Source organism: Micropterus dolomieu, linkage group LG16 (genome assembly GCF_021292245.1).
Source record: "Micropterus dolomieu isolate WLL.071019.BEF.003 ecotype Adirondacks linkage group LG16, ASM2129224v1, whole genome shotgun sequence".
In the NCBI taxonomy this organism is placed as follows: domain Eukaryota; kingdom Metazoa; phylum Chordata; class Actinopteri; order Centrarchiformes; family Centrarchidae; genus Micropterus; species Micropterus dolomieu.
Genome location: NC_060165.1, coordinates 8,218,907 through 8,233,253, shown reverse-complemented (window position 1 = coordinate 8,233,253; position 14,347 = coordinate 8,218,907). Strand labels below are relative to the sequence as shown.

At 38.8% G+C, this 14,347-nt stretch overlaps 1 protein-coding gene across 2 annotated transcripts in view; it reads right to left on the bottom strand.

The window, feature by feature from the left end:
* Positions 1-14,347, bottom strand: part of LOC123984700 (copine-8) — a 95,044-nt gene that overhangs the window by 54,042 nt on the left and 26,655 nt on the right. For both annotated transcript variants that reach the window (XM_046071748.1, XM_046071751.1), the window contains exons 3-5: positions 12,998-13,044; positions 10,596-10,699; positions 5,775-5,814 (exon numbers count right to left, since the gene is read on the bottom strand). In XM_046071748.1, coding sequence (XP_045927704.1) covers positions 5,775-5,814; positions 10,596-10,699; positions 12,998-13,044 — 191 coding nt within the window. The remainder of the gene's footprint in view (positions 1-5,774; positions 5,815-10,595; positions 10,700-12,997; positions 13,045-14,347) is intronic.

Genomic DNA, 14,347 nt, shown 5'->3' with positions numbered 1-14,347 from the left:
TGGTAAATGAAATCGCCATCACATACTATTATTTAGCAGCTGATACTGACAGAAAGGGCGAGTGATGGAGAGAAGAGTACATACACAAAACTTCTGAGTGTATCAGTGCTGGAAACAGTTTATAACAACATGAATTTCTAAATGTTGTCTGTGAATATAAAACCAAGGCAGTCGGCTTACTCAGTGTAAAACGTGAGCCTTCAGAAAACAAGCCAAGTCTGAAACACAACTACTATAACACACAAACTATGTCAGATCCCTCTTCTCTAATCGTTTGGAAGCTATTACATGCCATCCCTCTTTTGGGGGGGGGGGGGTCAACACTGGTGAGACCGACATCATTTTTAGACACTGTCTCTAATATTTGACTGGAGCAGCTCCAAGCGGCACTAACATAATGGATTCTCTTTGGTCCATTGATCAGCCTCATCTGTTATTCTGTCTCTATCTCTCGAGCTCTAGCTCTCCACCCAGCTTTATGTCAACCTTTCTAACTCATTTCACATCAGCATTGGACACACAGAGCCACATGACTCTGATCTGCCATAAACTAATTTGTTTGAGCAACAATAACATTTTAAAATGATTTTTATGATATTTTCCACTGTCTGTGATGTAGAGGCTGTGCTATAAAGTCACAAATCTCCTAGCAACTGCGGCTGTTGCCAGCATGAGTTCTATCGGAGAATGGGTTTTGTGCAACTAATGGCTAAATATATAACAGCATGGGCTAAAATAAGATTTAATGAGGAAAAAAAGATACTTCTGTGGGTGTAGCTCCATTTAGTAATGGTCCAGAAAAATCAACAGTTTTATCGGTAAGACTGAGATCCATAGCGGAGGAGGAGTTCAGGGGGAGTGTGAGCAGATGGATATAGATCGGTTCAAAAACATTATGGATACCAGTTTTAAGGAGAATTTAAGGAGCTTCTCATCTGTGAGTCTGTAGCAGAGCGGGAACACTTATATATCACCAGTTTTAATTTTCAGATCAACTGGAAAAATTTTTCTGAAATGTTACCCAGGTGTCTATTTAAGAGGGGTTTTTTTATTTGTGGTGATTCATTTAGGAACACCAGGTTGGAGTGAGATGAGAAGACCGATACCACTCTCTTTGAAATATGTACATCATTGCTTGAGCTTCAGTGTCCAGCCCGACCAAACCACCAACATCTCTAACAACATACATACACAGTCAAGTGATTTCCTACAGTTTGTCATGTGTGTCATAAACAAATTTAATTAATATCTTTCATAAATATTTGATTTATCACATAACCTTTGACAAGAAAGCAAGTAAGTGCATTTCCCAACTCTTTCTTTAACAAGACAAATTATTGCAGATTCTCTTCTTTTCCCAGAAAGGATGGGCCTTGCTAATGAAATAAAGAGATAAAAAGGAAACAGTCCACTGCCAGGGGAATTTTTCACAACTTGGCAACACGAAAGTCACTCTTATTTTTGGCTTATAACTGATTTTATAAAGCATCAGTAAAATATTGATCAACTGTTAACAATGGCATTAGCTACAACTTACAGACCGTTCAAAAAAGATGACTTATTAGGAGGTGGTACCCAGAGTTTTTACAGATGTTTTTAAACGTCAGATGGATTGCTCAGGGCAGAAAAGCTTTAAGTCATTTAAATAAGTGTCAGAAAAATACCTTCAAATGAGCTTTTCAGCCCATTTCAAATAAATGCCTTCGATTTGCAATGCATCTCTGAAACGTGTTCAAAATAGATCATCCTGGCTTCCTAACCTATCTGCATATAGCTATAGAAATGAGTGTGATCTCATATAGAGGACAGTGTGTGTGTGTTCGCTCCACCACTCTCTCGGCCTTTCCCTTTAAATTCCACACTCATTCTCACCTGGTTCCCAGGTGTGCCTGTAGCCTACAGCTCCCATGATAAAACACAGTCTAATGGATTGGCTCTCTGGCTTGCCAACCCCCTGAGACCTGCATCGAGGCTGGTATGCTGCACCCGAGCCAACATGCCTGTGTCCCCTTTAGTATGAGATTATTGATTACAAGGAAAGTGAGGCAAGGGGGAGGAAAGACAGAGTGAGAGAGGCAAATCAAGAGTGAGGCCGTGAGAGAACAAGGATATGGCAGTGAAATAAAAACAAAATGTGACAGCATGCCATAGTGAGAGGGAAAGACAACAACAAGAGATAAGAAAAGCACAAGAGGAATGGATTACATCCGGAGAGACAACAAAGCAAAAGGAAAAATCCTGAAGGGAAACTGAGACAGAATAAATTGTCCTTTGAGTGTTTCTCCCCATGGTACTGAATTTAACTACACTTAATTTCATACAATTGCTGACAAATAAATGCCAGCAGCGCATTTGATGGCTTTCATTCAGCTATCTTAAAAGAGACAACTCTAAAAACTGCCATAAAAGTAAAGCTCACTATGAACTTTTGTTGGAAGTAAATAGCAGATAATGACACTGATACATTAGGGGAAGTCATCGATTTACTGACATCACCTGTCACATAAACGTGAAGCAAAGTCAAAGCAAGCTGTCTTTCTTAACTTTTCGGCAATTAACTACATTGACATTTACTCATTTGGCTGACGCTTTTATCCAAAGCAACTTACATTTGAGGAACAACATACAAGCATCAATAAAGTAAGAGATCTACATATAATAGATGTTAGTAAGATGGGGAATTATATCTATATAACCCATGATTTCCACCGTATTGCTGATTAGGAGCTCCAAGACTTGAGAGTTGATTTCTGAACAGCAATGGCTTTAATGCCCTTCAGATTAATTTTCAGACAAAGAGGACTTGTCAAATTACTCTGAAAGTTTCCTGCCAACAAAATATTTTAGAACTCATTCACTCAAAACATCTCTGGCAAGATTCAGGTCTTTGCAAATGCCTTGAGGTTTTTTTTATATTATTATATGCTTTGCAAAATAATAATCAGTATTATTAACAGTAATAAAGTGTATGAGGTTTGAAGTTAATGGTCTAAAAATGAAACACCATCACTTAGTCCCGCACTGAAATCATGTGGGATGTGGGTGGTGACTGTACATACTGTAAGACTGCCTTTTTGCATTGCAATGCACCATCCGGTCCTGATGCCACTTAATAATGATAATTAAGCATTATGATTTACTTTTTGACAGGTACATGGGACTTTGTTGTAAATGTTGAAAATGCAGGCCTTGTGTCCTGCGCCTCTACAGAAGTCCTCAATCACACCTAATGATCAGCTCATGAAAAATACCAAAAAACTCTTTTTCCCAAATTTCAGCGTAACCGTTGTCATAGTGTGGTTAGAAATGTAGTCCAAAGTCACAAATTTAAAAATAAAGGGGAAACAGGCCTTTACTTGTCCTGACCGGATTGGTAGGGTAAGCATTCATTTTTGTTTACATTTTTTGCCTTTATGTAGTAGGTTTTATGTTTCACAATATCATTAACTTACCCATAATATATATTGCTTTGTAAGTCTAAAGTAGCAGTCGTTATTCCCCCCTAGACAGCAGACAAATGTTACCATATTTGCATTATTATCGTTCCGGGACAAAAAAAAACATGTTTGACTGATTTGTCTCATTGTGAATTATGTTAAATTCTGTATACTTCAAAGAAAGCACTTGCAAAAAATAAAGTCTTCCATTTAAGTCTGTAATAGCACTGCAGGTTTCTTACATTTGGACTGAAACATGCTCATTTATAACACACTCCTCCTTAAAGCCTCACATCACAAGTTTCCGATCTTCTACTGTTTCTTAATCCTTACTTGTTTTCTTTTGTTTGCGAGTCAAACGACACATTCTAGGAAGGTATGTGACTGTGTGCCAACAGTATGTCGTAAAATATGTGGTCGAACCGGATGGGCTGGACACTGAAGAGCAAACACTCATAAGAGCTAAGAGCTAGAGTGTGTTGCCTTGGGGCAAAGCAAAAGAGGTGCTCTGCAGCTCTGCTCAGAGTGGGACACAAATGTCACGTGAGTATAACTTGAAATGGTGGTGCCTCAAAAACTGCTGAATAGAAGGAGGAAGCAATACATGATTGCACACTGGCTATTACATACAATTGCGCTCTAAATGTAAATTTACAGATAATAGCCAGAGTTTATGAGTAGAAAAGACAGTTATGTGAGACTGATTACAGTCCAGGTCAGTATGGGTCAGTATGGTTACCACAGCACACACCTGCCCAAAGCATGCCTCAGATAATGCTGAAAAGCCGATTTCATGATAACAGGCATGTGCACACAAAATTACAGTCAGACAGAGACCTTCAGAATGCACGTACACTGTGCAGCTCAGTAAATGGTTGACAGTTGCCAAACAATCCTTTCCCCTATTCTTGCACGATAACAGTGCCACCCCTTAAAAGAAAAATTTGACATTTTGGGAAATATGTTTATTCGATTTGTGTGTCAGGTAACAATAAATTACTTGCCCACTGACATTCAGCTTACTTTCTACTTTGCACAGACATGCTGTTGTTCTGATGTTGGCCATAGTAGAGAGAGTTGTGAATACCGCTGTTTGGAGCTGTCTCGTCCTCTCTGCATGTTAGCTTCATGTTAGCTTCACAGCAGCAACTGTCACAACAGCATGCTAACCCACAACTTAGCTTGTGCTCTCCAGAATCACTTACTGCAACTTTAATTAATGAGCTTTCAAGGTGCTGGTAGGCCGATTTTGTGATGTTTAGACAGAGCCAGGCTCGCTGTTCCCCTGGTTTCCAGTCTTGATAAGATGCTAATAAGCTAGGCTAACCGGCTGCTGGCAGCAGCTTAATTTTTAATGTGCAGATAAAAGAGTGGTATCAGTCTTCTCAACTAACTCTCAATAAAGAAGTTGTTACACCCCCCCTGCTGGTTATAATGTGCATGTGACAGTGACTCATGATGTCTTCTGTTCTTTCCTCAGCTGTATTATGTCTGGTCTGATTGAGGGAAGAGCCAAGTTCTCTAACTTGTCCACCTTCCAGCCATAGCAGCAGCAGTTTGTTTCCGAACTGTGTTTTTGTGTTGCAACTCCTTGATTCTGTGATTATGTTAGACCTCTTTGTAATGAGCCTTGCAGGGGTTCGTTACAGAAACATATGTTGATGCCACATGTGCTAAAAGGTTATGTTAAATAGGTTGTAAACACTAGATGATGGTTTTTAATACAGCAGAGGTATTATCACCTGTGGTAACGTTTAGTAACTAGCTGCTACTCTGCTCAATTCATCAAACAACAAGAGATGCATGGTTCGAAATGACTGACTGACTCTGTGATCTCTTGTTCCAGCGATAAAAAATTAAAGACTCGTCAACGGTTCTAGAGACATTATCGAGAAAAAACATTACAAGGTACGAGCCACACTGGAGTGTTTGAACTATAATCCCCATGATGCAGTAGGCAGGACACAGTTATAATTGTTTGCCTCCACATTGTTGTTGCTAATTACTGTTATGCTAATCACTGCTATCAATGGGGGAAAAAGCAGGGTGGACAGGAAATCAGTGTTTATTTAATTTCTAAATGAACTACAAACTCTGTGCAGGGAATGTGCTATTACAGTAGATGATAAACACACTCATTGTAATGGCCAGATTACTGTTTTGTGGCTGAAATGAGGCTAATGGGAGGTAATAACAAGGATAGCCTTCATGCTCACACAAACACTCACTCGCACCCACAAAAAGAAATCAGCAAAAGTGTGCAGAGACAGAAAAATGAATGCAAGACCTTAATGTGCGCACAAAAAACACTCCTTATCAAGACAAGTTCTCACTCACATGTTTTGACAGGTTGGCACTCTTCGAGTCAACATCATACCTATAGAAAAAAGGAAAAAAGAGCCAGAGTCAGTGCAATAGGAAGCGATGGAGGGTGACAGGAGCTCAGCTGGAAATACGACAGGGATTACAGGCAGAGTAAATCAGTAATGGGCCCAAGCAGCTTATCACCAAAAATCTCACCAGAGGGCTCCAGGTATTTCACTTTGTAGCATCACAGGCTCACAGGCATACTGTGAGTAATTGGCGGTCACACATATGATTGCGAGAATATACATGTTTGTGCACTTGAGAGTGAAAGTCAGCTCTCCTATCATTTTTATGTTATATGTTTGAATGTTACTCACACTTTATATTCCTTCCATTCCACCTGTGGGTCTCTCATACATTTAATACTTGCGGAGAGAAAAATGTGTCCAGAAATGGCCCCTCCAATGCAGTGGCCACTCAAAAGAATGGGAAGCAATCAGACAAGCCATTCACTGAGCAATTTGAGGTCATTTCACAGCTCAGGTCATTTCACCCACCACTAAAAATGGATTGCCCTTTGCCGGGTAATATTTTGGGGGAGAAATGAGGAGCTATTTAGTTACTAGACTGTTCAGGAATATGTGCATCCTGCGTGTGCCCGTCTACGTGTGTGTGTGTGTGTGTGTGTGTGTGTGTGTGTGTGTGTGTAAATTAATCTGAATCCAAAACTTGAGTGAGCATTCAAAATGATTAAATACAAATCGCGATATCTTATTATCAGTGTCTATGACTTTCTCAACCTCCAGAGTGTCTCCACCGGACAAACCATCCATCCTCCAGAGTGGAAACTCTTCACTCTCAACAAATGTGTCCATACAGACTCAAAGAGACATACTGTACATGTTGTTCATAAAGTGACCTGCTCTGTTTTTCACAATTTTAATCTGAATCATTTATTTTTCTCTCTTCCCTTGATGAAGTGTGAAACTGACATCCATCCATCCATCATCAACCACTTATCCTGCATACAGGGTCACGAGGGGCAGGGGCCAATTCCAGCTTACATCGAGTGAAAGGCGGGGTACAACCTGGACAGGTCGCCAGTTGACAGACATCTAAATTACATAAATCCGCTTCCCCTTTCTATATAATCACTCTAATTGTATAAAGAAGAGTCCGTGAAAATTAATTGAACTAATAAACAAAATAAATAGATGACATTTTAACCCCATTTTAAAATCAAATAAGGCTCTTCCTCTACTGTGACCTTTGACCTTTGAGAATCGAAAGTTCAGATTGGCATGGTGACTTGCTCACAGTGATAATGTTAGCATGCTGATGTTTAGCATCTTGTTTTAGCGTATTAGCATGCTAATAATTTGCTAATTAGCACAAAACACAAAGATGAGGCTGATGGGAACGCCATTGGTTTTGCAGGTATTTGGTCATAAAAGTATTGGACAAAGTGAAATTTTGACCTGATGAAAGGTCATCTGTCACATTATCTACAACTCATCCTCTGGGGAACATGAATGTATGTGCAAACTTTCATGGCAATCTATCCAATAGTTGTAAAGATATTTTACCATGAAAAACAAATGTTAACATCTTGGTGGCACTTGAGGTCCTTTAGGATCACTAAAGTAGAATGAATTCTCTCGGGACTTTGAAGTTCTTTACAATCCATCAAACAGTTGTGGCCCAAGGTGGTGGACCACAGACCGACAGATAGACCGACCAACTGACTGACCTATATCACTAAATACTTAGTGTTAACTTTGACCTTTTTTTCTCCTTTTCAGAATTATTAGTGGTAGTAGTACTAGCAGTAATAGTACACACTATTAACGGAGATAGAGACTCGCAGAGAGGTAACACACAGTGCAGTCTCATATTTCATATTCAGAAGCCATACTGTAGTATTTCATAACCTCTGTTCTGTTACTGTTTTCTTTCACGCAGATCCCATTTTCATGTGCCTGAGGGAGGAAACATTCTTTCATTTGCTATCATCTCAGACTGTGTTAGCCTCAGCAGGCCGGCAGCACCAGCACTACACAGCTGGTAGACATGAGAGGAGCAGCACACTAGGTTTACACACACACACACGTGTACAAAACACATGCCACAGACAAAGGCACATGCATGTTTCTCTAACAGTGATGCACACTCTGAATGGTGCTAGCAACAAGACACATACTGTATATACACACACAAACACACATGCACGCACACACAGACCAACAAAAAGCCAGTGCGCGGTTTTGTTCCTCAGATCCTCAATTCCATTCAGAAAACCACTCAAGAGACACACAGGCATGCACTCATATATTTATACAGCAACCTGAACAAATGAGAAGGCAACAACAAAAGGCACAACTCAAAACTTCAGGGGAAAAAAAGTAACGGGTTTATATCAGTCCATTTTTGTGTGATAATGTAAACTGGGTCGTAACATTGGGTGGTTCACAATTGGAGCAGACAGGAGTAGATATGAGAGGTTAAATGCTTCTCTTTTCCTGAAGCAAATCTGTCCACTCCTATATCACAACCACCAACCCCTGGAACACATTGGTTGTTATGGTTACCTTCGTTAAGCTGCACACAGCCACAAACACATGCACACACAAGCGCGCAACGCTGTCACCATGGCCACACGCAGTCTGTGGGAATGCACACGGGAGACGCACACATAAGTTCTGCTTTTGTCTCGGAGTGAGTCTGTCCGCGTGGCCCTGTGACACTTCTCTTGCGAGATGACAATATGAGTATGTATAGTGACAGTGCAACAAGAAGAGATTCTGAATCACTAGTATGGATAAACAGGGATAATACAGTACCTGCACCAACAGAGACAGCGTGCAGTGATTCACTGATCCATGCCCTCAACTAAGAAATCCAGCCAAATGATAGTGAGAACGGAAGACGTTCTTGCAATAAGACCAGGACCAATGCTAATACAGCTATGGAAAATTACGGATACAGAAACTCATATCCACACATATAGACATACCTCCACCCACACACTACAACTGCAACAGTTATCAACAATAAAATGAATTGTCTCCTATTTTAGATTAATTCCAAGTCTTTTTATAGAGAAAAAAAGTCTGAAATTCTCTGATTTTGGCTTCTCTATATTTACTCCTCTATGACAGTAAACTAAATGTATTTGGGTTGTGGACAAAAGAAGACATTTGAGTCACATCGGGCTTTGGTAAACACTATCTACAGTCTATGGGTAAACACTGATCGACATTTATCGTAATTTTCTGGACCTAACAGATTAATCTATAAAGAAAATAATCATTAGTTGTAGCCCTACAACACACATACACGCTCAACCTATGTTGTCTCTGCCTTTCCCTTTCACTTTCTCTCTGCTTCTCCACCTCTCACAGGCAAACACACAATAAAAGCGGAAACACTAACAGAGTCTAACTTTCCGATCCCAGTTGGGCTGTCGGCGTAGCTCCCTAGTTCATAGATTATAATATAATTAGCCTCCATCTAATAAAATAAAGCTACGAAAAATCCCCCCTGTAATTCAATGAGAAATGTGAACTGAGAGCAAATTGAGAAAGAAAATCCCCTCACCTACTGGCAGTCTGGTGGCATAATAAATCTAATGACCAACTGTCTCCTAAAGATACCATTTTATATCTCTATGCAAAGGAATGCAAATCAAGTGTGAGATGCAGTCACTGAGCTTATAACATATGCATATACAGTGCCATATAATTAGAACATCAGTGCAAGAGACTAATGCAGAGATTATACTTTATTAAGTGAGAGTTACCTTGAATCATGAACAATACAGAGAGGTGTATTGATGGTATCTCTAATAAGAGAATCAGTCATGAGTCCTTTCACTTGTAGGTAAGCGACAGGGATGTATGGTTTTTTAAGCTGATATCACTAGGCAAAACTTTCACACATACATGCCCATACCGATACCGATGTGTATTTTAAAGCCTAAGTAGAACAGGTTAAGCCTTTTAAAATGATACGCCCTCTCTGATATAGTGTCACACAGTGCCCACAAAGACCAACATTTCCTTCCAGCTCACTTTTGACACTTTATGTAAGTAACAAGTGTTTTATTACTTTTATTTTGTGGCTAATTTAGAGGATGTTTTATGTGTAGACTTGCCAAATCCTCAATCAGCCAAACACCAGCAGTAATAGTAATAAGCAGTAGTAATACAATCCTGGACCAATCCTACGTTTAAAGTTGCCAATACAGAGAGCACATCACTGCGTCTAGACAAATGAAGCTGTCCCAATTAAATACTGTAAATAACTTCTGTTCAATAAATCAGTGTTTGGTAGTGTCAAAGTAAAAAGGGAAGATTTGTCATTGCTTAACCTGGTGTAAATATGTAGAGTTTTTGTATCATGTTCCTGTAATTACTTTATAATAAGCCAATATTAGGTGGCATGCATGAATATTAATCAAGTGGCACTTGCATTGTGCAATCTACTTAACCTTCCCTCAATGTTTTTAAGTAGTTTGAGAGTTAATTAGAGTAGTGCAGGAAACTGTGTTGTATGCCATTTGTATAGTAAAAACAGCCATATTTGTAGCTCTAGAATAAAATCATTTTGAAATCATGCCAGTGACATTTAAACCCTCCTCAAGATCTAATGGAAGCCTAGTTTGTATTTTAGGAACAAATAATTTGAAAGAGATGCTTTCTAGAAAAAGCTTCCAATTTGAATAAACCAAAGATAAACTCCTGAACTTTAAATGCCATTTGACCTTTACAATTTCTGGAACCAGAACTATCTATCTCAGCAAATCTTAATACCGTAATGACACGGATACACACAGGTGTCAGCATTACTTACAAGTCAAATCGGAGGTTCTGTCGCTCTTCAAAGAAGTAGTCCAAAATGAATTTCCGCACAAAGTCTGGATTTAGCGTGTTGTCAATCACCTCTGTTCTCCCAAACTAGACAGAGAAAGGTAGATAAAAGACAGATAAGAATACCTTTTGGATAAATTGTAGAGCAAATAATTTTCTCTTCAAAACATTTCTGCTTTTGTAAATGAAAAAAGAGCCAAATCTACATAATCTATGATGATGTTTAAGTCCGTGTGAGAATTTCTGCAGCTCACCAAACCTTAAAACTTTGATCTGACACTTGTTTTTATAAGCACTTTGTGAAGTTGCAGTGACTCATGTGAATAACTAATCAAAAGCAGGTTCTTTATTTCCTCAGGTGACACATCAGGGAAGAAGCTGGTTACAGAAGATTATGTACAGCTTCAGAGTAATGAATGGGGAGCAGCTGAAGTATCAAGTCAATGGGGGTCAAGTAGGTCCCGGTTTGGCATTTAACTTAGCCTATTAATAATGCATGCAGATGATGGGCTACTCAGAACTATGAATAACTGTGAATGATTGGGGCTGCACGATTTGCCCCCTCATTTACATTCATGAATATTCATTATTGTGAAACACACTCATGATTGCAGTACTGTCATATGTGAGTGTTCACATGCTCATAGACAAGTTTACAAAGTGAGGTTTCTTTTCATTATTAATTCATAATTAGTTAAAAATAATTCCTTAATAATTATTAATTCATGTGACCCCACGGGTGAATTGTAATACCTTTGGTGACACCCTGAGTTTTCATGTAGCGCTATCATCAGGTCAAAAATTTTTTGTACAATACTTTGGTTTATGACTATATACCTGAAAAACTAATCAGCTTCAGCAGTACTTCAATGCTAACCGGCAAGTGTTAGCAAGCTAACACGCTAAACTAAAATGGTGGACTTATTTTGTTAACATTATGCTTGCTAAATATCAGCATGTTAGCATTTCCCTTGTTAGCATAATAGCGTAGTGATATGAGCATTTAGTTCCACGCATCACTGTGCATAAGTACAGCCTCACAGAGCTGCTAGCATAGCTGTAGACTCATAGCCGCGGGAAGTAGGGGTTGGGTTCAGTTCCTGAAGTATACAATATTTTCATGCTTAGTTTTATTTTATTTAATTTTTCTCACGTTACACACCCCTTCTGGTCCCTGCCACCAGTGATAAATGTATATATTTTTCCTTTTAAAAAATATATTTTTAGCAGCGCTAGTTTACCTTTTCCTGTTCAGCAGCAAGGTGAAGTTCTACTGGGAAGTCCATTCAAACTAGCTATGAGCCAGAGTCAATGGGTTTGTCTGTATTTGTAAGATCTTGTTACTGCTTTTAAGTTTCTTTTAGGCTAATCACAAATATTTAACATGTGTATGAAGACATCCATTTTGGTTGGTTATTTACAAGAATCACCACAATATAAAAATATCTATTTCAAAAGGCAGGGAAATGTATCACATACTGGGTTCAGGCTGTTTATTATTAAATGCATCTAATTATGGTTAGTATTACCAAACAAATTTTAATTATCATGATAACTGTGTTCAATTACCATGCTTTGAAAAGCTCACAGTAAATAGGCTTCTGTCCAGCATCAACCAAAGTTATTAACAGCCTTCCAGAAGCAGATGCGCATGCAGCATGGGTTTGTTGGGCTCAATGACAACATGGTGGAAGAGCGCTGTGGAGATTTTTCAGCCCATCTGAAGTCTGGTTGTATTTTGGTTGTAAGAGTGTTGAGGGAAACTTGCATCGAAGAAAATTGCCTAATAGTGAATGCAGGGTAAGTTAACTTTCAGCTTATGTTTATCTGTCTAACTTGGTAATAGCTTGTAAACTGAGCTCTCAGTGTTGCAAAAACTCCACATATTCTGCCCCTGTATGCGTCGTGTGTCTGCAGACAGGAGAAACGCTACAGACTTCTGCAGAAGACTCCTCTGTATTTATGTATAGAGTATATCTTAAATGTTAATGCACATTTTATATAGTTTGCATATGTTTACATAAGGTATTGTCTGCTATTATTTTAATGTTTACACAAACATAATTAATACTCTATACTATAATTTTATTTGTAGTTTTCAATATAAAACTTGGAGAAATCATTTTCAGAGCTATTTAACAATACTGTTATATCACCGATAACCGTGATAATTTTGGTCACTTTAATCATGATATGAAATTTTCATGCTGTTTGATCTCTAGATGTGATACTTGTTTCCACTTTTGTATATCAGTCACCATTGGAGTTTGTTTGTATCTCTTGTTTAATAGTGAAAGAATACATGTAGGATGAAGACTGGTGACACGACAAAGTGGCCACTCCATATTCTGTGATATACACTCTCTCTCTCTTGTTCGTTCTCACCTCTCTCCACTCCTTGTTGCCCATGCCTTGTAGGTAGAGAACACAAACTGTGAAAAAAAGAGACATGTAACATTATAACATTATAGTTGTCCAGCCATTTCCCTCAAAACTGTGTCAATTATTCATATACTGAAACTACCTGACCCTTGTAAGATAGCTTATTTATAACCATATTTCCTAACTGGTGGATATGCTAACTAAGGAGAGGATAGAGGACACTCCCATAAAACACCAAGCAAAAAAAAAAAAAAAAAGCCCTCAAATGTCATGGTATTTATTTGAGCCATCCATGAATAACAAGCCATAGATGCATGAATTACAAAAAACTACATCAAAGCGCCTGCTAGTTTTATTCGTGAAGCCCAAACACATATATTATTATTATATTCCAGTCTTCAGATGGTGAAAGACATCATTTCAGGCCATTACGCAATTTCACAAAACAAGAGAATTCACTAAAAGGCAAATTACTGAGCTCACTCATCATCACAGACTTCATTTCTGGAGGCCTTTGATGTTCTTTTCAGATAGGTGGATAGGATAAGGATACACCAATGTGCATGCACACACACCCATACGGACACAAAAGGTATTTCTTTGTGTTGTGATGGAAACAGACAGTTGATATTTCAAGGACCAGATAGATTTAAACCAATAATAGAAATGAAAACCTTGGATTCTTCACGGTCTTGCGGCTTATGTTGAAGGGCTTTATTTTTTTCCACTTCTACCAGAGAGCCATGGTTTTCTTTTGGATCACTGCTCTTTACATTTTAAAGGTTTTTTTTACCAGCAAGTGACAGATCTAAGATATCTCCAGTACCTCAGACATAAACGTTTTTTTTTTCTCTTTCCTTTACCTCCTTGCTCTTTTACCCTGTCAGGCTGTTTCATATCAGGAGGCCAAAGCTGCCGTGCTCAGCATAATCACAAGTGCTACTCAGCACAAGACCAAGCCTAAATGTATGGGTAAAGCCTGAGCTTCTTCCTCCTCCTCAATGTCGTCATCATCATCATCATCATGTTAACCACTGTCATCCTCGTCATCATTACCTTCAGTCATGCAACTGTAAATGTGCTGACATACTGAGTACTGTGTGTGTGTGTGTGTATTGGTGACTCATTATAGAGCACCAAAAGTCATCCTGGTATAATAATCCCAAATTCACACGAACTTCCAGATGACAAATATCATCCTACAGACACTCCCTAACACACACCCACCCAATCACACAATGACATACCCACACACCCAGTGGAGACAACATGTATGTTGTCTCCACTGGGTGCTATGGTGTGTTAATATTGGTTGAGACCCTGTCTTAAACGAATGGTTAAGACATTTTGGGA